Source organism: Lissotriton vulgaris, chromosome 11 (genome assembly GCF_964263255.1).
Source record: "Lissotriton vulgaris chromosome 11, aLisVul1.2, whole genome shotgun sequence".
In the NCBI taxonomy this organism is placed as follows: Eukaryota; Metazoa; Chordata; class Amphibia; order Caudata; family Salamandridae; genus Lissotriton; species Lissotriton vulgaris.
The window spans coordinates 1,010,068,389-1,010,091,993 of NC_141699.1; the positions used below are offsets into that span (position 1 = coordinate 1,010,068,389).

General features: G+C 42.9%; 1 protein-coding gene across 2 annotated transcripts in view; it reads right to left on the reverse strand.

Moving 5' to 3' along the window:
- The window catches only part of SERPINI1 (serpin family I member 1), a 134,399-nt gene that overhangs the window by 34,649 nt on the left and 76,145 nt on the right, over nucleotides 1-23,605 (reverse strand). For both annotated transcript variants that reach the window (XM_086944328.1, XM_086944329.1), the window contains 2 exons: nucleotides 5,874-6,134; nucleotides 2,473-2,703 (listed from right to left, as the gene is read on the reverse strand). In XM_086944328.1, the coding sequence (XP_086800454.1) occupies nucleotides 2,473-2,703; nucleotides 5,874-6,134 (492 nt within the window). The remainder of the gene's footprint in view (nucleotides 1-2,472; nucleotides 2,704-5,873; nucleotides 6,135-23,605) is intronic.

Here is a 23,605-nt window from a genome sequence, read left to right on the forward strand (position 1 = left end):
TTCACTTCTCCAGAGTAGCGGCTCTAAATGGAATACTATGCTCTTATAGCTTTCAGTCAAACAAAGAAAATGCCAATATTCCTAATCCGAATTGCGTACACATACGACAAGCAATAAGTCTCATCACACCTTAAAAATGAATCTTTTATTGTTTTATCTTTTCAATTTTTAGTTACTTGTTTTGGTTGAATTTTCCACAATTTCATATTTCAAAATCCACTGTAGAAAACATACAAAAACATCAAACATTAAAAAAAACATTACCCTCTCATCATTCATAATCATACTCACACTAGCTTCTTAGTTCCTCAGTCGCACTGTCTTTCACCTACACACACACACACACCACAATATTATTTACACTTCAATTGTATTATTCACAAAATGCCATAGCGGGTTTAATTTCTCATTTTTCCAAAGTTTGAATGAGCATTCAGATGATCTTATGGCTCTATATAAAGGTCTACGCGTTTCGAACTCGCAATTAGTTCTGGAGTTCTCATCAGGACCACCAGCTTTTTTGCAACAAGGCTTATTTCTTTGCCATATACACTGCGACGCTGAACACTTAGTTTTCGGGTAAGTGCAGTCATACACTATTGTATATCGTGCCTGGCCTTTGTTTAGAATGGCCGGCACCGTGTACAGGGATGTAGAGATGCTTGTAAGCAGCCTTATCAGGGCGCCTACGTTGTCGGAAATGAATTCACGGACGGCAATCCGTGCCATGCCACTTCACCTTGTCAGACAAGGTTCTTAAACCAGCCAAAAGACAATTTTACACTACTATATATATATATATATATATTGACCAACCAATTTTGTCTCAAGGCCAGTTTAATCAACCAGATCTGTGCGATCCCATTTGATCTAAAAAATCCTAGCTAATCAATTTCTGACTGATCTGATCTAATCTACTATTGTACCTGTTCCGTTACCTTATACTTACAGAACACGGCCCAAGCAATGGTGTGCTATAGCTTTGCAAAGCTCGATAGCATGTAGACTATAGCTCCATAGCTCACCTAGTCTGTGTCAAACTTTACACTGGCTAGGAAGAGAGTGATCAAGGTAATAGGGCAAAACCACCCGATCGGTCCTACTCCAAAGGCAATGATTATGCAAGAACATGAAGGATGCATTAAGTAAACCATTTTCAGGAACCAGAGAGGAACAGTTAAATATTACCTTCAGTTCCCAAAAACCACATTTCCTTCCTGAATGGCAGATAAGGGCATAAAAGTAGAAAGATAAAATGTCTAAGTATAAACGAGACACCTTGAAATAAACAAGAGCAAAAAAAAAAATGGATGAAAAATCAAAATACTGGACATTTGAGAGGTCTCGCAGTGCGGTCTATTAGCATGGTGCCTCAAGTGATGCTCTCGGGTAATAGGCTGGGATAGAGTCAAGATTAAAATCCGAAACACTAGCGGTTGCACTGTGGTATATATTCGCTCAAAATGCAGCTAAGGGTGTGCAAGGAGGATACACTCCATCTACAGCTTGTGCATTAAACTCCATTGAGGCAAAAAACTAGCTATTAAGTCATCAACCGCATAGTACTTCGTGATATAGTATGTGCACCGCTCTGTCTGAGCACACATCTCCAGGGGTGGTGTGGAGCGAATACAATCTGCTTAATTGTGGCACAATTTGCATATGCTGCGGATACCAGAGCGCTGCTTGTGCTAGAAGAAAAATTAATTAGGTCATAAAATAAAACTAGTAAATTTAACAACTTTACATCAAGCATGAGAAATACAATAATGATATTCAATACCACATGCTTTCTACAATTCAGTGGCATTAATGCATTAACCGCACTAGGAGGAGTAGTGTGGCTCACTGGTTAGAGGCGGCAGACCCGGAAGCAGAGAACGGACCGGGACCAGGGTTCAATTATTGACGCGGCAGGGTCGTAGACCAGGGTCAGCGGACTCGACAATTCTCGCCTCGGTGCCTACTCTAACCAGGGATCACACTCGGCAACTCTGGGCATTAGCTTGCCTCATCTCTACAACTGCCCCCCACATTCGCCGGGGATGCCTGGTTTCACCTTGGAGATACCCAGTAGGGACCATCTCACAGGGATAGCCAGGACGGGTTCCCCAGCGGTCTACAGTGCCACGACGCCTCAGGGCAGCAGTGCGCTTTACATAACACATACATTTACATTTAGGATGCTTAAACTATCGGCTATGGAGTAAAAAAATGCAGTGCGTTTTCTAATTTAAACATTAAAGGATCCTGAGAGATCCCTGCAGCTTATAATACTGACTGGGGACATGTGCTTAATCGTTAAAAGGTATGGTCACATTAACAGTGTTCATACTGAAATTGAGCAGATAAATTAAGACCTAAGGAAAGGTGTTCATGTGAGGTTATCCTGGGCGGAGTACATTCATTAAAAACAAATTCATAGACATTCATTAAAAGATAGAAGTCCCAAAATAACATTAGCTAACTTACTATTGGTTTGGTTCTCAACCCAGCCATTGATGTGTTCAGCTACTGATGCACTCTGGCTGAAGTCCACATTTTCTACTTCCGCTCGGAAATATTTTTTCATTAACTGGATAAACTTGTCGCTGATTGGATATCCGTTTTGAAGGTAAAGTGCATTGGCGAGATTTGTAACGCAATTGTACTGGTTTGCAGTCAAGACCTCAGATAGATCCCTTAAGTAAGAGAATTCTCCACCTGCAGAAAACATACAAAAAGATTTAAAATGGCAAGAAACACATAAAACCAATGCAGGAAACGCATTATGTGGACCACTGGATTCCGATTCCGTATTATGTATCATTCAATTAATTAATTAAAATTCTTTATTTCGGCATGAATGCCATAAAAGAGTCACAACACAATTCATGATATTAAAAATAGACATTTTGACATGAAACATTAAAAAACATCAATTAAAATACATTTCTTGATACAAATAAATCAAAGCACAACCATCGATAAGATACTAAAAAATCCTCCTGTGGTTACTAGAACACATTCTAATTCTATTCTTAAGGGTAATCTTCATTTACAACTGTTGACCCTTTTTTTTTTCTTAGGAAGAAGATTGAATGTAAGAATCGACTAACACTAAATATTATTGATTGATTTGTGTTAGTTTTGAGTATTCTCAGGGCCTGTTTACATGATCTCACGCCTAACAGTAGGCATAGTGGTTTAATCCATCTTTTTCTGGCCAATACATACAACAATCACACCAAATGATCTGCATTTAGCACCGCCCTACCCTTCCTTACCCATTGTATATTCTATTTTTAGGTGCAACTGGCTTGCAGGCTGTGCAATGAATATAATCATTTCTAGCTGCCTTGCTGCTCTACTAGCACTGCCAATTACCCCAATTAGATCAACAGTGTAGATTACCAGACCAGTGCAAGCGGAGGAGTCCATCGCTATGCGTATTAGATCAAGCCTTGACACTAGCATACATTTGTGACAGTGGGTCCCAATAAGACTATAAAATATTAATTGAGACGTGGTGAATCCCGTCCATCCACATTTCTTCACCCCAAACTCAGGAGTTATCAAACACTCTTCACTTCTGTAAATACTGAACATTAGTAAAAGAAGCGAAAATTACTCTAAACTGTGCCTAATCGCTGAGCAGGTCTCACTAGAGTAGATACACAATCAGGGTAGCGAGGATGGTCACCTCACTCAGTGTAAGCAAATAACTTTTCCTGTCCTAGTTTGTTATGTTATATCATATGCATCCTGGGAGCTGTAGCCTTGGTCAACTCACACAAACCTAATTTGACCAACACATGATCTCAAGGTCTGTAGGAGAAGATCTGAGGTTGAGGGAACAATGCCCTTAGAGGCATGTTGGAGGCGAGGCGGCTACCACAGCTGTATTAAAGGTCCATGAGCACAAGCAATACAAGGCAACGACAAATCATGAAACTATACACTACAAAGACAAAAAAAAAACGATAATGAAAGCCACACTAGATAATCTTACCATGATTCATCATTAAGAATAGGTCTTCACATTAAATATTTTTCCATAATGTCCGATCGTCTTATTCTCATCTATTTGGGAGTTCTCTCATGCAAGAGGCCATCAGCATGCACTTCAATTAGCCAACGCCACTGACTGAGATTTTAAATCCTCAACATTCAAAGGAAGTATTTAAAAATAAAAACATTTTTTTACCAGGGGCGTATTAATCCACTTCTGCTTGGTATACTATTCGTTTCAATGTAACCTTCAGCTCCAACATGGAATATATTAAAAGTAGGGTAAATTGCTAGTCTCTGTGGAGAAACATCCCAGGTCTAACTTTATAAAAGCACACAACAGGAGTATTGTAACTTTTTCTTCTCCAAAACTATCTTTCTCCATTCTTATTGACAGTTAACTACGCCTTTCATGTTTCCCAGTAATTAATGGACCCATTTATCACCTTGAGTAGAGCCACAGTAATGTTCTGATATATGGGGTGTCTTGCCAGGCTTCATCTGAAGAACTGACAGACTAATATTTCAACTTACGATGAGATGTTTTTGTAGCCAGATACTCCTAGCGTCTTCTGTCACCTGCAATTTCAAACTGAGAATGTTCACCTATGTACAAAGGCGTTCAGGATATTAAAGTTTCCAATAAATTTCATACGCATACTATCATACTATTTCATGTATGTTCCTAATGTATATTTTTATTTATTACCTTTAGATATTGGTCTTGAGGACTGAGTTTCTTTTCCATCTTCATTGCTTATTTACCTACCAAGAGCTTTTTTGGACTCCAATTCGTTTCCTCCTCTTTCTCGGATCTGCAGTACTGGCCAAAACAATATAGGATTAAACACAATCGCCCCCCGCTTTTTCAATGGGATTTTGATAAATAGAAATTGTTCTTTTATCGGAGGTGGTTTCAAAAGATTCCATGAACAAGGACATTTTGTCTTCACTTCGATCTATCCCATATATTAGTTCCACACTGTGAAGCCGACGCCATCCACAGAATTGGGCATTGACATCAACTTGGTAATCTAGGTGGTGCCCCACTTCTAATTTCCAGGATGCCACGCTGGAGACTTACAAACTAAGCAGATCTTGCAAGTATTGTTAAAAATATATTTATGGAGAACAGAGGCCTAGGATCAAGAGATCTGGGTTTTTTTTCCAAACCCAAAGAGAAGATGTGTTTTGGAATGGAATGCGCACAAGTCAAGTCACAGAGATAGTTTTCCAGTTTCTAACATTGTAGGTGTTTTTCTACAGTTGTCGTCTAGAGATAACAGAGGTTCTGGACTGGAGGCTTACAAGTATCCATGTTTATCATTCTAAAACTCATCTTTGGGCTGCTAGGAACAGCCGCAGCACAAATACCCAAACTGGGAGCCAAGCTAGACCCTGTATAAGAGCCGCAGTCTACTAGGCTCCCCGGGCACTCATCTGATTAGGGGTTCCACTGGCTAGAGAATATAAATGTACACTTCCACTACATGAACAAGAATTGACCACTGCACCCGGGGCTTCATGTACCTATACACTAACCCTACAGTTCACAGGTTCAGTCTTCCTTTTAACCGCTTTGCTGCAGCCGGAATTCCCCTACGGTGCTGGAGAATTCCACGGGTGCGCGGTTCGGACGGCCCCTGACCGTCCTCCGCACACGCCCACCGTGACGTCAGGCGGCCAGGGGCCATCTGACGCACAGAAGAGGTTAAAGCCAGGTTCCTACTATTTCAGCACTTGGATGCAGAGTTGTCCATAGCGCTTGCCTGGAAATAGCACCACAGAATTACATTTGTTGTTCTTAACTCTACAGTAGCACCATTTAAAATATTACTATTAGCAGCATCCAAATATTAAAGGGGAACATTAAAATACATTACCATTTTTAATGTCATCGTATCCCATAGTATGGCGAATTTCCTTCAGAGTGGATCCGCGGGCTCCAAGCTCCACCATTCCTAAAGCAACAGCAATACTCCACGGAGAAAAAAATATATTGTCATCTTCTCCTGAGGCGCGCAGTTCATGGTAAAGTTTCACAGAAAAATCTGTAATGGCATCGTTCTGGACATTTGCACCGGTTGGCGTGCCGTGCCAAATAAATAGTAGGGACAATATTCCAAGAAAATGCATTTTCAAGCCTGTAAAATAAAAACAAAGCAAATTTAGCAGCATGAAGGACATCAACACCCATTTTAATTTCACAGACGCCTAACTTTCAGAAATGAGAACATTTTATTTGTATAGCACCGGATACTGCAACTTAAAATTTAATTTTGTAGCTCTGATAAAAAGAAGCGTAATTTATTTATCTCATCGTATTCAACTTAACGACCAAACATATGAAAAGATCCTACAAGAATTGAATGTTTAACTTGCAGGTTACATCTCACCTCAGGCGGCAACTGTTTTCTTTCTTAAGATTACAAAATAATAAAATTGTTTTAATAACACTATCTTTCATTTTATTTTGATGACAACCAACATTTCAAAACTAACAAACGTTGAGCATATGCAAGCAAAAGTTTGGCCACACTGATAAAATAGGTCCTGGCAGGTGCCATTTAAATTTTCCAACCAAATGGGAAGGAGTGAAAGTTTTGCCCAGTATTCATAAAAGCACTGGCAAAGCCAACAGGCCCAGATTTAATGTGCATGTGTTAGCACATTACGAGAGAAGGAGGACTATAATTATAAAGTAGTCCCTTATGCAGTTCAATGCAAGCACTCAGGTGGAGGTGGAAGAACAATCAAAAAGCCAATAGCTTCAAGTGAGAGATGAAATTTCCTTAGGACTTAGTCAATAGCTGAAAAATCGAAGAAAGCCATAGGCGCAGGAGTCATTGTGGGCTAATTTGCTTCTTTCCCAAGGAGTCTTTTTTGCCTCTTACCACAAATATATCTAGGTGGAAAGGTTCAACAGATAACAGTGCATGAAAAAATGGACGAACAATTGCCTGCTCGTCCACAAGTGTGTTCATCAACCCTCATGAACCATGTAACACTGGTGTTACTGATTGGGGACATTTATATTGTGCTAATCACTGATGTAGTCACCGGTCTAGGACCTTAGCAGATATCCTAAAATAAGCAGGCTTCAAAAGCCTCTCTAAAGACAGCCTGTTAGATGAGAACCTTAAACTGTGGGGTAACTAGTTTCAAAATGAAGGACTAGGAACTGAGAAAGCCATGCCTTCTTTAAAAGAACGATGGATTTAACACAGATCTCTTGACTGGGGGTGAATGTATGATTTATTCAGCATTCCATCCATCATTTGTTTGTGTAGCACTTTTCACCGTAAGTGGGATGCGTATTGCCAGACGTGGGTCCCTTGCTCACTGCCACTCGATTCAAGCTGGCCTGGCTATTGAGGGGTAATACCCCGAAACTGGTCCCAGGATGCTTCTTTCCGGTCCAGGGAGAACCTGGCTTGGCAGTTCGGGCTGGACTGTTCCCATAAGGAACAGGGTCCAGACTGATTTGCATATGAAGGAGTCTAAACTGGGGTGGCATGGTGAGCAAAAGAACAATGGCTTAAACCCAGATCTCTTGACTGGCGTTGATTCTATGATTTATTCAGCATCCGTCCATTATTTGTTTGCATAGTTTTTATTTTACTGTAACCAAAACTGGGTCTGGGCTCACGGGCAATAAGGACAAGCCTCACTAACAACTGAAAAACCAAAACGAGCACCAATATTGCCACTTCTTTGTGGGGCTACTAGTGACCACTCGACTTACCGAGCTAAACAGTAAATCTCAGGACGCTTTTTTCAGTCCAGAATAAATCAATTATTTTTAATCTTCAAATTTCAACAGAACATATTTAAAAAAAATGTTCATAAAATTAGAAGACATTGCCTACTTCACTCCAACTTCTCTCATACAAAGACACAATCATTCACTCAACCATACAATCTATACAAGACATGTAAAAGCTATACAAAAGTTATTTACAACTCAAATTAATACAACACAGCATAGGAACAAGTTTACATTTTTACAATATTTTGTTTTTGCACAACAATCCTAATGCTGTAGGAAGAAGGTCTACGCGTTTCGATAACCCTTAACTTACGGGAGATCTCATCAGGACCACGTAGCTCAAAGGTGCTCATTTTCTTTGAGTTCGAATGAGGCTTCGCTTTCAACACAGCCTATGGCTCAAAGGAGAGTGAAATTTGTAATGTGGCGTGGTCCACAACCCAGCGTTTGGTTATGGGAAGGCGGGCGAAGAGTCGCCCCTTATTTGCATGATCAATGTAGCAGAACAGGTCTTCACGCCATCAGTCTCAGTCTCTTTCTTCACGAGACTGCGTCCTGAGATTTACTGTTTAGCTCGGTAGGTCGAGTGGTCACTAGTAGCCGCACAAAGTAGTAAGTGGCAATATTGGCGCTCGTTTTAGTTTTTATTTTAAGCATGACTGGGAAATATAAAAACAAAGATTTAACCCTGCTTCGTAAGTTGCTGATTACGCCTGTAAATAGAGAAATCCGGCTAGCTAGATATTGCAATGTCACTAGATTTATAAATACATTGAAGGCATAAGTTTAAAATGGATGGTTTTAAGAGATGCTCTTGTTTCAGAGACATGTCTTTTCCTACCAAGCCCCTAGAGTGCCTACTTGGACATTCTAAACAAGCCAAGAATGTCTGATCCGCATAGCCGACAGATCGGGGTACAGGCAGGGACTCTAATCTAGAACGTTTGGTGCCTCCACCACCAATGTATGGCAAAGACTAGGTAACAGAAACTGGAACACTGAGCCTTCGGTCTTGAAGGTAGCCCAGTGCTCCTCGCTCTTGCTTTCTCCAGGACACCTCATCACAGATCTTCAGAATGTGATCTGCTTCTGCTAGGAGCACCTGCCATCTTTAAAATGTGCTTGTGTTGCAAGAGCTAGAACACGTTTTGGAGACAGGATCTTATTTTTCTTTACCAGAGTAAGACCGGAAGGCAGAAAAGGAAACAATGAAGGAAGAAGAGAAAGATCTGATAAAACTGGCAAATGCATAAACTAGGTTATATGCTTTGGCATGTAAGTTGCATTTATGAATGCCTGGGTCTCAATATTTTGTTGGGTTTGCAAATGTTTTTTGTTTTAGGCAGCTGGAATGTGCGCTCTTATGCATATGTGCATGTAAACATGCTATGGGTATTTGTATGGCGCACTCATCACCCATGAGAGCATCCAGGCACCTCGCAGGTGGCTAGGTGAAGGACCCCCAAGGGATTTTTTTTTAAATAGCCAGGCCTTCCGCTTCTTGCAGAACTCAAGAAGCGATGAGGAACTCAGATGTTCTGTGGGAGGTCATTTCAGCTTTGGGGGAAGACGTACTGAAAAGGCACCACCTCCTGCACCCCTTTTGTGTATGTGAGAGTTCAGATGAGCGGAGGGTTCTGGGTAGATGGTGTAAGTATTCATCTGCTGAGAAATGCGGGGCCAATGCGGTGTAGTCCATGAGGAGGTTGAATAGAATGGCTTTGTGTATGGGGAGTCAAAGGAGTTCTGAGGGGGGGGGGGGGGGGTGCTATCTAGGAGCAGCGAGGTAGGCAGGGAAACTATTGCAGCTGCGTTTTGGAGGACCCGGAGTCTGTTCAACAGCTGTCTGATGAATCTGTGGTCAAGTCTGCTGGAGAAGAATGCCTGTTTTCCTGGTGTTCTCTGGCAGCGAGTTGCAGATTTTACATTGTATAATCAGGATGTGAAAACAGGTGGGGGGGGGGGCTCAGTTGACTTGGGCCGTCACCTCAAGTTTGTCTGAAGAAGAGGTTTCTGGTTTTCGACATTAAGGGTGGCATGGTGAATTAATGGGTCCTTCCAGTTAGACAGGAACAGATCCAGTTGAAGGCGGGACCATGGGTTTCTCTCTCGTCAAGTCTTCTGATCAATGTGGCATGGGAGACTTTCAAAAGCTGCAGTAAGGTGGAGCAGGATGAGCACTGCAGTTTCCCTCGGTCGACGATCATCCCTTTTTCGGTTGCTGCAATGAAGGGGGTCGTGGTGCTGTGATTGGGTCATGTCCAGGAGCTGGTTTCTGTCTGGGGGAGGGGTTGGGGAGGTTAAGGGGTGGTATCGATGAGTAGCTGGTCGACTGCTTTTTCTAGAACATGAGCCGAGTATGGTAGCAGAGAAATCGGGCAGTAGATTTCTAGCTGGGTGGTGGGGTCTGACAAGATTTTTTTTTTGCACTACATAGACCACTGTGTGCTTTCAGGCAGGTGGTGATGGAGGTGCTTAGGATATAGGAGAGTTCTTTGCAGATTATGAAGTGCTCATGTTGTAGATGTGGTGAGGGCAAGTGTCCGTGGGGGCCGCAGAGTGAATGGTTCTCATGATATTGGCGGTCCTTCAGTGTGGATTGTTTCCCAGGTAGTCAAGACCTTTCCTAAGCCTTCTGAGCAGTGGGTAGGCTGAAGGAGCGGCAGTTGGGATTTCCGATGAAGGTCAAAGTTGTTACAGTTTTGATTTTGTTACTGAAGAAGTCCAAAGGGGTGCAACATTATCTTGGGAGGGGGTGATTCGGTTGGTGGTGGAAGTCCCTGATGAAAGTGCCGATCTCTTTGCTGCTGTTGGAGCGGTGTTCAATGCACTTGACCAGGGTCTTCTTGGTTTCAAGAATTTTTTGGTGGTAACTTCTTTGGGCTGCTCTGAAGGTGGCCTTGACAGTTTCTTTCAGACTGATTCTCCATTTCCGTTCCAGATGTTTGCAGTATCACTTGAATTAGAGTTAGTCAGAGTACCCATTGGCCTGCTTCTGGTGGTTATGTTTGCAGGGTGCCAGTGAGGTTTGTGAACTATTTGCTAAATTGGTTGATGTCGCTGGTTGGGTTGCCTAGTGCTGGGATGGTTTAGGCATAGGGTATAGAACCATACAGATTCCAACAGCTGGAACAGCTGGGACTAACTGGCTAGATATGGAAAGGTGGATGTTTTTGTGGCAGGATGTTGATTTGTAAGTTGACAATAGAGTGGTCAGTCCAGGGGAGGCTTGTAACCTTGAGGTCATTGAAGGAGGTGAAGACAGGGGCAAGGTTGTGTACAACAGAGTGCGTGGGTCCCGTGACAGTGTACCAGTGAGACTTCCTATGCTTTAAAGAGGTATGGCTGAATTGGGATCCCTTCGGTCACCCAGGTGGAAACTAGGGTCACCTAGGAGGATGTAGGCTTTGAGACTATGGGGGCAGGTGACTAAGATTGCCATTTAGTAGGTGGCATTTGCTTGGGGTCCTGGTGATTGGTAGATCAGTCTTCTAGGGTGAGATTCAGGCTTTAAAAATGAAGGTACTCCATGAAAGGGGGGGGGGGGTTATGTTTTCCCTAGTTGTGATGCAGTTGTTCGTCTCCTTGAAAATAATTGCCATTTCCCCTCTGGGCTGGTGTTGGCAGTCTTGGCATGCAATCCTGTGTTTTATCAGGACGGCCATGGCAATGTTGTGTTGGGTGCTGATGTGGATGAAGGTCTGCCTCATTTCTGAGATCAAGAGGATGTCTGGGGCATTTTTGTCCAGTAGGTCCCAGATTTCCCTGACATGCTTGCTGGGTGAGCGGGTGTCGAGGAACATGTAAGATAATGTGTCTTGGGATGCGTGTTTGCTTGCGGGATTGGATTGTGTTAGGTGCAGGCTGGGTTTGTGCTTGCAGGGCTAGTGTGGTGGGCAAGATACTGTACGCAAAGTGGCAGTGGGTGCAAGAGAATGCTCTCTGTGTAGTTTGCTGTGGCACACCAGTAGCATGGAGATTGGGGTTCAGGGTTGAGAGACCAGAGGAACACTGCTGAGTACTGTTGGGGGAGCGGTTGGTCCAAAGTTTGTGCCCCTTCATGCTTACCACTACAGACAGATGTTGGGCCTAGTCACCTACTTCACGTGTGCACATGTATGGGCGACTTTCACACAATTCCGGACTAAAACATTGAAAAAGCATCCTGCAGTGTAAAAAATGAAACAGGATTGCTTTTAGCATATAAAAGGCATGTTTGAGAAATAATTTAATATGGGATCATTCATTGTACATTTGAGATGTGAAATAGTCCTTCAAGCAGTGTAATACAAACCCCTCATAGTAAGCGGAACAATATATCAAACAGCCCCTATCAGAAGGTAAGAGCTTCCTCAAGGTGAAGCCAAAGCCTACTCAATGCATATTTTATAGCAGTGGTAGCAATAAGTAAAGATGATAGCTATGCTGTTAAGTCAGACTGATGAAGTACAAGAATGAGAAAGACACTAAATGTGGAGTAGTATAAGAAATAGGCATCTGGTGGAATGAAGATTGGACAGATTTGGTTCCTGGCAAATTCAGCAGCAGACCTAAGAAAATACTTGGGATTGTGATCTTACTTCAGGGAAGCTTGTTGCAAAGCTGGAGTAAGGAGATCTTGCTTACAAGTGCTGATGGGAAAGGTTGTAATTGGAAGCTCCCCTCATGGTAAGGAGAAGTCAGGAAGCCAGTTCAAGCAGGACAGCAGGTTGTAGGTTTATTGAAGAGGTTAAAGGTTAGATTACAGGTAACAGAGTAAAGTACCGGACCAGGAGCAGCATCGCCATGCTCAGCAAACTCTCTAACCGGCACTCCTCCAGGCACTCATCAACATTTCATGACATCACACACACTGACACTGGCTGAGCAAAAGAGAATCTATGGAGAGGCTGCATACAACAGCAGGCTACAATATCTCCTTCCCTTGGCAAAATAATAAAAACTCCACAGAAAACGCAAGATAGAAAATCATACAACGATAAGTCCTATAAATTATTAAAAACCTTACAAATTATTCAGACGGGTCAAATAACAAAAATCTTCACCTCTTGCCCCCTCTGCCGTGTACACTTGCCGGATCAGGAACACACACAATGCACCCTCTACTGCACACTTTTGCATATTAGCAGGACCAGATAAATACATGGCAGGGTCTGGGAAATACACATCCCCTCTATACTGCACACACTTTTTGTAAACATACTACACGCTCCCCCTCTACTGTATATTCTTGCTGGACCAGGGAACAAAAACACTCCCCTACTCTGCATACTATTGCATGTTTAGGGACTAGCTCTACACGTTCACCCGCTGCTGCATACTCTAGCAGGGCCAGGGAACTAAACACTCACGCTCTACTGCATACCAAGCAGGACCAGGGATAACTACTCTATTAAGTGCCTTCTACTAGGCCCCTTACAGGACCAAGGTCATATTTCATCCACTTACTCTCTAATGCACACTCCTGAAGGACCAGAGACAGACACTACACACTCTCAACCTCTACTGCATACCTTTGCAGGATCAGGCAACTCATTGACCCACTATATTAAAAGCAAATCATACATAAACACCATTTTTCGTGAAAACTTTGCTCAAACTAGAGCAAATTAAACCCTACTTCCTGCTACAAATTCAACAGGTCATTAAAAAATAACCACAAGCAGTAACACAAAACCCTCCACTCTGGTGAACATCCTCATAGAACTATACTCTTAGAGCCAAATCACACAATTCAGAAGAATATAAATCACTATAACTCAATGAGGTAGGCAAACGTCACATCTGAGGTAGATTTCAACGAGACTCCTCTGTATAGCTGATCGCTTCAAAATTGCTCCATTTACTTTTCTTCACATTTAAATGGACGTCATTAAAATCCTCCTGTGGAAGGTTGGGATTCTAGTTCTCATTGTAGTTAACCTATTCTCCTTTGCCAGGTCAGCACTCTAGATGTTCTCCTAGATTATTTTCCTGCACAGATTCACTTTCCAATTACCTCTCTTGCAGAATAAGGGGCGAAGCAACTCAGCACTCAACTTCACAAACTCTGCTGGAGGGAAGACCACACTTCACATGGTAAATCTGTTGCCTCTCTGTTATTTTCCATAATGTCACTTGTCACTCATGACTCGATTATGCCTTCGATCGAGATTGAATGGTTTCAGGCTCTTAGTTGTGTCTCCGGTTGCATGGACTCCCTTGACATTGCCCCTTACACCAGCGTTCAGCTCCCCTTAAATGAACATTGGGTGGGGCACACAGACATAGGTTCACTGTTTTCATTTTTCTTTTATGGTTCGCCGATTCACATCGCAGCGAGATTACCTTAACCCAACCGATCAACGAGACTCACCCTTTCCTAACATGCTCTCTTCACGTGAGAAAAACCAAACAGTGGTATGCTATTTAGGTAAACTGGCGCCACTAAGGAGAATATCACATAACACTATCTTGAAGTTACGTATCTCAGTGACGGTGCTGCACGGTGAGGAGAACCACCAACCTCCCCAAAATGTAGGCCTGAGCCAACTGAATGCAATGACACTCCCCAACACACGTCAATAGTGTGTAAAAATTGTTTCACAAGGCACAATATCAGCACAAATTGTACACAATATAATTATGAGTCTCTTTCTCTTCTTTTCTCCTTTTATTTTGTTGATCTTCAGACAGCCGGCACGTGTTTCGTCGCTTACAGGGGGAAATTGTCCCCTGTAAAATCTAGTCCATAATGGTTGGTGGTCAGTCCCAAAATGAGTACTTCCCATGAAAAGCTCCAAAGAGATCTCGCTCAGGGAAGAGCTAAATAACGGAAAAAGATGTGCATCATATTTAGCAGGCATGTGCATGGTTTATTTTCATTGAGCCTTTAAAAAGAGAAATCGGAGACAAAGTCCCAACTTTCTTGCACAGAAAAGGACTATGTACTTCTCATTTTAAATATCATGATTTTTTTTTTTAAAGCCATTCGATTACTTCAATTCTTCTAATGTTAATTAACAAACAAAAAAGTGATTGAGAAAAAAAAGAAAAAAAAGAAAAACGTATCCATAGTGAAAGTAGGGGTATAAGAGGGTGGGCTTACAACACACATTAACCTCGGTAGGTTTGATTAAATAAGGGCAGGGGAGCTTCACTCAAAATGTAAAATAAAGAAAAAAAATTATATATATATATATATATATATATATATATATATATATATATATATATATATATATATATATATATTATATATATTGGATAACCCAGACTGACTAAAGTAGGGCAGTGCTAAATCTATGTTGGTTCATGCCATGGTCCCAACTAGCCAATCTGATGGGGGGGGGGGGAATACTACAATTAACATCTCAATTGAAATAGAGAACCGAACTTCAATTGTTCTGCTTGACCACCATGCATCTACCCAAGGCCCAATGAGAGAATTCAATAACAGGACATCCGCTCCTGGGAAGCACAAATTATGACCAGCAATTAAAAAATTTCTTGTGGAATATTGCGGGGTTAAGGACCAAACTAAATGACCCGGATTGGGGCAAGCTAGTGGACAGCAGGCAAGAAACTTGGGCCACTGAACAAATCCATAGGGTGCGGTTCACCACGTTTAGTATTGAAGCTAGACATTCACCAGCTGGTAGAACTGCTGATCTGGATTAAGACCATATTGGCTTGTAAAATAAAGAGGTTAGTTATAGGCTCACAGGAAATCCTTGGTTTAAACCCGATATTGCTTAAAGGGAATATTGATGTCAGATTAATATAAATCTATTTAGTAGCCATCACAAGGCTTCAGATACTATATTAAAGCTCACAAACTTCCTTGACAACTCAAGAAAAGATTATTATTATCTTATCGTAGCTGGAGACTTTAACACGACATATGAACCTGTAGATTATGCACAGAAAATACTGCAGGAGGAAGAGCAAGTTGGAGGTGTTAAAAGGCTCCAGCTACCACCCATTAAAAGATGTACTAAGGTTGGTCAGCAAGTCCGGTTGTTCACTCTTGCCTTTGGGGTACGCGCTTGTAAGGGGCAGACTCCCTCCGATGCAGAAGCAAATTTTACATTCAAAAGGGGGAATGTAAAGAGGAGGATTAATTTCATTATAGTAGACCTTGACCTTTGCCCTCAAGTCAAGGGCATGGTTATTTTAAATAGTCAGGATAGGTACAATAATCCCCTGTTCCTGAGGCTCTCTGGCATCACTATTCTGCACTCTCAGACTAATTTAGTGACAGCCCCTGTTACCACTAACAATAATAGGAGAGTCAAATGGCCCCAGGTAATTGCTGATGAAAAGCCGCTGCCTAACATCTAAAAAGAGATGACTCAGACTCTTATTGTATTGGGCATTCCTAACAAACGACAACGCGCATTATGTCTAGCTTTCATCACTTATTAAATAGTGTAAAGCCCTTCTTTAGCAGACAGTGCAGCACAAGCATTATTAATTGAAACACTGCCCGTGGTATAATGAGGAATGCAGGCAAGCCAGAATGGAGCTAACTGTGGCAGTAAAGAAAGGAATATGGACCGACAAACAGAAGAAGAGTTTACAAGAGAACACAGGATGAGGCAAAAAGGAGCTGGGAGGAAGAGAACTGGCAAACACTAGTTGAGGCATCCAGATTGAAGGATTGTCAGCTATTCTGGCATCTACTCTCTAAAGGGTAATCCAGCCGGTTAACGAATATACAGCCACGTGTCTGGGAAGAGTATTTTCAGAAATTATATTCTGGAGAGGAATGCGAGCCGGAGGGTGAGGTAGCAATAACAGGCTGGGATTGTAACATAGAGCCCATGGTGGAAGATGTAATCGGCTTATCCTTAGAGGAAACTGTAAATGCAATTACTTCACTTCAGACTGGGAAAGCACCAGGGTTAAATAGACTACCTGTGGATCTGTATTGATCCGAGCCCAATATATGGGGTCCTCATCTCTATACAGTTTTCCTGATATTCACACGGGGGGGGGAATATCCCTGCGACTTGGAAGGGTGCCGAAATAATCCCCAGATTTAAAAAAGGGAATAAAGGGGACCCCTCAAATTACAGGCCTATTCGCCTCATGGATATAACCCAGAAAGTCTTTAATAAAATGATTGTCACATCGCCACTGTTGGATAGAGGAGAACCGCATAATCTCTCACCTGCAGACTGTCTTTAGGTCCTCCAAAAGCACTTTAGATCCGTGTTCTTCTTCCTTATGCTTATTTGGAAGGAAGTCCCAATCAAGAGGGGCCACCTGTATGTTGTGTTGTTGATCTAAAAATGGCATTTGAGTCTATAGATCGCACCAGGCTCTGGGATGCCATTAGGGATCTTGGGCTACCTCGTGGGCTGCTTCCACTCTTAGTCCGTTGACATCAAGGTAATTATGCCAAAGTCAGGTGGAACTCCGATGGCAGACTAACCGATAATATACGTGTTTCAAATAGATGCACCTAGATTGTGTTTTGGCCCCAACCCTGTTTACTGTGTATATGAATGAGCTTATTAATGATCTTCATGACTGGAGGTGACCCGCCAAAATTAGCTGGCAAACTAATCCCCTCGCTTTTATTTGCAGATGACACGCTGCTCATCTCTTAAACTCCAATGGGCATTCAGAAAGTTTGAACTCTGTTTGCAACAGCATGCAAAGACCAGGGCCTTGAACTAAACTGCTCTAAAACAAAGTTAATGGTTTTTAACCCCTATAAATCCACCAAGGGGAAACGGAGGCTGGGCGTCCAACTATTAGAGCAGGTCATGGTCTTCGATTATTTGGGAGTTAAAATTAGCGATAACATGGCATGAACTCCCCAAATCTAGAACAGCATCCTCACACTTCAGCATGTGGAATTGATCAGCCTTCCGCCCAATCTCTCCCACCCTAAAAAATACATTGGGCCAAAGGGTTGGGTGCAGCCCTTTATGGGGTCGAATTGTGGGTGCTGGAGTATCTGAACCAGTTAGAAGTTGCAGAAAATAAAATTCTTGAAGATCTATCCTTAATCTCCCCATCAACAAGGCATTACTACCATTATGCCTTGATCTTGGCCTAGAATCTATTACCCACACAGCTGCTCTAAAAGGTGCTTATGTTCTAGATTAGATTTTGGACCACTAATACCCAGATGCCAGTAAAGGGCGCAGTGGAGGAAATACTAATTCTTGAAACACAGACTAGGAGATTGATTTGGTTTAAAAAGGTCAGTTACTGCTTTTTATTTAATTGGGATTGGGGGATTATGTGGAAGGATCTAGTCTTACAATTGTTCCCCAGCTTAAAAAATGGGTACTGGGATTTGTATGACTCGTCTTGCACGGACACCAGGTCACTTGGTACTTAAAACAACTTTTAACATTTAAAAATCTGGTGGTTAAAGTTGGATTCTTACGTGAATGATGTTGAATCCCCTCAGTCAAGAGTACTTTATATACAATTTAGGATTGGGGTTCTCCCACTAAATGCTATGAAAAGCAGCGGGCGAATGCTACTGTAACTATATTGTGTCAGTTGTGCATCTCTAGCCCAGAAACTATAGAACATTTTTTCTTCTTCTGTCCTCTCTATGCTACCTCGAGAAAAATATTGATTAACCAGGCATGTCGGTTGCGGTCGTTCGCACATCCCGCAGATGCACTAAGTTTGTTCAATTCAGATAAGACAAGGTGGCTTGTCTTTACACTATCAAGATATTTGAGTTATGCCTTGTATGCCTGGTGGCAGAGGTCTAAAATGTAAAAATAATATCCCTGAGCAGGAGTCTCGAATTGTCTTGTTACTGCTGGAGCATTTTTTAGGTCCCTATAGTATCTCATAAATTAATAATTGTATTATCTTATTCTCGAATGATGTACGGGCTTATGAAGATGTCATTTTCATTCTCTCTTGCTCTTTTATTCCAATGAAATATTATTGTCATGGGATATATTCGTATGTATATGATTATGTTATTGATCAAATAAACTAATATATATATTCTCTCTCTGTCTCAGTCTCGGTCTCTCCTGGCAGTTGCCAGTAGGTAGCTATAGTTGGGACCGAAGTTTCCCTAGGAAAAGCGTATTGTTTGTCCAAGAACTTTAGCGCTACTTGGCGAATAGTCACATTTTAGCAAACCTTCCTCTTATTGGTTCAGCTGCAGTGTTAAAAGATACGGATGATCAGTCAAGCGGGGCCAGAGGAAAAAAAACAAGCATTTGCAATGCAATGGTCTCGGCATCATTAATGGTAGAGCTATTGGCATTGCTCATGACATTTTTTTTTCTTTAAATCACAAATAAATGGCATTGTCATTAACATTGCCAATACACAGCACTCTGCACTCAACAGCACACACTCACTCTGCGCGCACACTCACTCCTCTGCACTCTCTGCACTCACCACTCACTCCTCTGCACCCTCTGCACTCACTCCTCTGCACTCACTCCTCTGCACTCACTCCTCTGCACTCACTCCTCTGCACTCACTCCTCTGCACTCACTCCTCTGCACTCACTCCTCTGCACTCACTCCTCTGCACTCACTCCTCTGCACTCACTCCTCTGCACTCACTCCTCTGCACTCACTCCTCTGCACTCACTCCTCTGCACTCACTCCTCTGCACTCACTCCTCTGCACTCACTCCTCTGCACTCACTCCTCTGCACTCACTCCTCTGCACTCACTCCTCTGCACTCACTCCTCTGCACTCACTCCTCTGCACTCACTCCTCTGCACTCACTCCTCTGCACTCACTCCTCTGCACTCACTCCTCTGCACTCACTCCTCTGCACTCACTCCTCTGCACTCACTACTCTGCACTCACTACTCTGCACTCACTACTCTGCACTCACTACTCTGCACTCACTACTCTGCACTCACTACTCTGCACTCACTACTCTGCACTCACTACTCTGCACTCACTACTCTGCACTCACTACTCTGCACTCACTACTCTGCACTCAATAGGTCTCGCAGCATTAAAGTTTGAGTTATTGGCATTGTGTATGACAATGCGTTGCATAAATTTTTTTAGTAAACTTTGAATTGGTGAGCAGTTTGAGTGTGTGCAAGAGTATGCTGTTGCTCACAGCTGTTATTATTCACACAGCTCTAATGATGCACCTCACCACAGGGCTGATGCAGTTATTATTCACAAAGCCCAGGCGGGCCATCACAGCAACATTGGATATCTCTGGAATTGTATTTTACAGACTGACATCATAGCACAGTTATTCGAAGAGGAAACGAGCAGCGCACAGCTGGCGAACGCATCCCCTCAGCCGGAGCAAGCCATCAAAACACAGATGTCTCGACTTGAGAGAGAGAGAGAGAGAGGAAGTCGGGGTTCAAGGGAGCGCTTGGTCCCGTGGACTCTGGTCTGACCTGGGCTGGGCACCAGCAGCACGTGTGCAACAGGAGAGGCACAGTAGTACAACCGGCAGTGCTTAATTTGTAAATGAAAGAGTGCCGGTGCCCGAAGCTCCTGCTGAGAAGTCCAACAGACGCCATTAACTAAAAATACGAACTACAAGCTGCCTGTGGAATCAACTGGAATTTACTCCATGGCAGTTTGATAGCCAGCGCTCTCTAACGAAGGGCGTCTAGAAGAAGGGGAAGGTGGCGCGCGCTGCTTATTTTGGTTAGAGTCCAAAACCACTGTTCTGAGAGTAACAACGCCCAACGTAATCTTTGCCAAACCGGTCACTGTATTTGCAGGTGTAGCCAAACTGCTTTTGCTAGATTCATACTGGGCAATAAAGGTGGGCCCTATACCCATGGCCCCTTGCCTAAGCCTGGACTTTCTATCGGAGAAAAGTTCCATCAGGGTGCTTTCAGCACGGATGTATTTATTTATTTATTTTGAAAGTTTTATATAGCGCGAACAAGATCTTCGCAGATATCAGAGCGCTTTACAGAGGAGGGGAGCATGTATACGCAGATACATCAATCATGTTAGAAGTACATCGAAGTGATATCATAACACAATCAAGTAAATCAATTTCAGAGTCAACATAAGATATGTTGGATATAAGATACATAAGATACAAGGGTTCGAACAAGTAGTACAGATGAGTATCGAGTCTTTGTAGTTTCTCCCCAATAGTCGTTCAAGTGTATTTAGCCATGAGGATTGCTTTTACTTCTCTCTTGAACAGTATGGTAGAGGTGATGAGCCTTGTTTCAGGGGGGAGAGAGTTCCAAATCCTGGGGGCCATTCCTGAGAAAGAGCGTTTATAGGTTTTTTCCTTGCGGAATCTTTTAGGCTTTAGCAAAAGATTGTTTGTGCCTCTAGTGTTCCTGGAGCCTCCAGAAATCGTCAGCTTCTGAGCGAGGTATCTAGGTGAGCTCAGGTGCACAGCCTTGTGGGTCAAACAAGCGATTTTCAGGTGTATTCTGGCTTCAAACGGCAGCCAGTTCAGGGATTTGAAGTCAGGGGAAATGTGAGAGTGTTTTTTTGATCCAGTGATAAGTCTCGCTGCGGCGTTTAGAGAGGCTCTTATGGGTGCCGTAGTGGCTAGGGGGAGACCGCAAAGGGCGGTGCTGCCATATTCTATTCGAGGTATGACTAGTGATTGTACCGCAGTTTGGAAGTCTTTGGCTGGAAGGAAAGGTTTCAGTTTCCTCAGGGTGTTGATTTGGTAGTTTGCTCCCTTAGTTGCTTTGTTGATGTGTTCCTGCATGCTGAGATTGGTGTCAAGTGTTATGCCCAAGGATTTCGCTGAGTCCACGATGGTGGGTTGGACATTGAGTGCCGTTAGGTCTTTAAGCCACATTTGCGCGGTAGTGATCTTCGCGGGAGGGGCGATCAGGAGGAACTCTGTTTTAAGGGCATTGAGTTTGAGATGATTAGCGGCCAACCAGGATTGGGTGCTTCTGATTGTTGAGTTCAAAAGCGTGATGTCTTTGGGTGATTGTAGTTTGAGATAGAGTTGGGTGTCATCAGCATACATGTGGAAATGTACATTGGATTCTTGCAGCAAGGTGGTGAGAGGTTCCATAACTAGGTTGAACAAAGTTGGGGATAAGGAGGATCCTTGTGGTACGCCTAGCGATACAGGTCTTGGTGCGGACATCAAGTTGTTGCTCTTGAATTTCTGCGATCTGTTATGCAGAAAAGAAGTGAACCATTTGAGCACAGTTCCAGATAGGCCCATTCTTGTGTTTAATAGTTCGAGTAGGTTCTCATGTTTGACTGTGTCAAATGCGGAGGAGAGATCAAGGAGGATGAGGAGGCAGGTATCGTTATGATCTAGGATTTGGAGGGCGTCATCGATTATGTGAATCATGGCAGTTTCCGTACTGTGATTGGCTCGGAAGCCTGATTGGTGAGAGTTGAGGAGATCAAATTGATTAATATGATTAGTCAATTGTATTTGTGCGCATTTTTCCAGCAGTTTGGCAAGAGTTGGAATGTTGGTAATGGGACGGTAGTTGTTTAGGTCAGAAGGGTCGGCTGTAGGTTTCTTTAGCAAAGGTGTTACTTGTCCAACTTTGAGGGAGTCGGGAAAGATTCCTTGTTGAAGTGAGCTGTTAATGATTTTGGTCCAGAGTGGAAGGAGCGACGGGGTAAGAGCTTTTACAGCGTTAGCAGGAAGGGGGTCCGTGAGGTGATTGGATGGTTTCAGAGTGCTGAGCAGTTTGCCAATTTCTTCTTCCGTGTAGGTGACAAAGGTTGACCAGGTTGCATTGTTTTTTGGTTTAGTGGGTGTTATGCCGTGTGGTTTGGGATAGAGGCTTGCGTCCATGAGGAGATCATTCTTTATGTTATCTGTTTTTAGGTTAAAGAAAGCGGCGAAGTCTTCGCAGGAAGGGGCATTGCACATAGTGTTGAGTGGTTGGGGTTGTTCTTTGGTTTGTGATCGGATAAGCTCAAACAGCTTTCTCGGACGGTTTTTGGCTTAGTCTAGCTGACGGCTGAAGAAGTCGTTTTATTTTCCTGAAGTAGGCATTTCTCTTTTTCTTCAGGTTTTTTAGGTTCAGTGCAGAGGGGGCTGATCTCCAGGAGCGCTCTGCCAATCTCATGGCACGTCTATCGTCATTGAGACTCCCGTCATACCAGGGATTGGAGATTTTTGTGGTGTCTTTTTAGCTGCAAGGGCGCGACTTCATTAATTATTGCGGTCATATTGTTAAGATAGTGATCAGTCAAGGATTGGACGTCCTTCACGCCAGCCGGAGGAAGTAGTAAGTTGTAGCTGTTGGAGGGCAGAGAGTTTGAGTTTAGTTTTTTCATGTCTCTTTTCCAGACTTTGGGCCTGGCGGATTGGATAGGGTTAAATTTAACTTTTTCATTGATGAAGAACGTGATGATATGATGGTCCGACCAGTCACAGGGTTGGATAGATTCGAGTTGGATAGCGGCCTCTTTGGAGATGATGAGGTCGAGGATAGAGCCTTTCTTGTGTGTTGGACTGTTGCAAATTTGTGTAAGGTCAAGGGCGTTGAGGAAATGCTTCAGACCCTTTACCACAGCATCATTATGATCATTCCAGTGGAGGTTGAAATCCCCAAGGTATATTTGTGTGAGTTGCCGCCCGGCGTTGGTTGAGATCATGTCCATGATTTGTTGGGAGAAGGTGAGGTTGTCACCGGGTGGGTGGTAAACGCCGTGAAGAGTGCAGATCGGTTTGCCCTCACTGATAATATCTAGGCTGATGTATTCACAGGACGATGGGGAGGGCGGGGAAGGTGAAGATACTTTCAGTACAGAGAGGTTGCTCCTGTATATACATGCGATTCCGCCACCTTTTTTATTGCCAGACCTGTCAAGTCTAGTGATGAGGTAGTTGGGGGGAACCAGAATGTCCATTATAGGTGTAGAAGACTCTGTTAGCCATGTTTCAGTCATGATGATTAAGTCCAGATCCAAT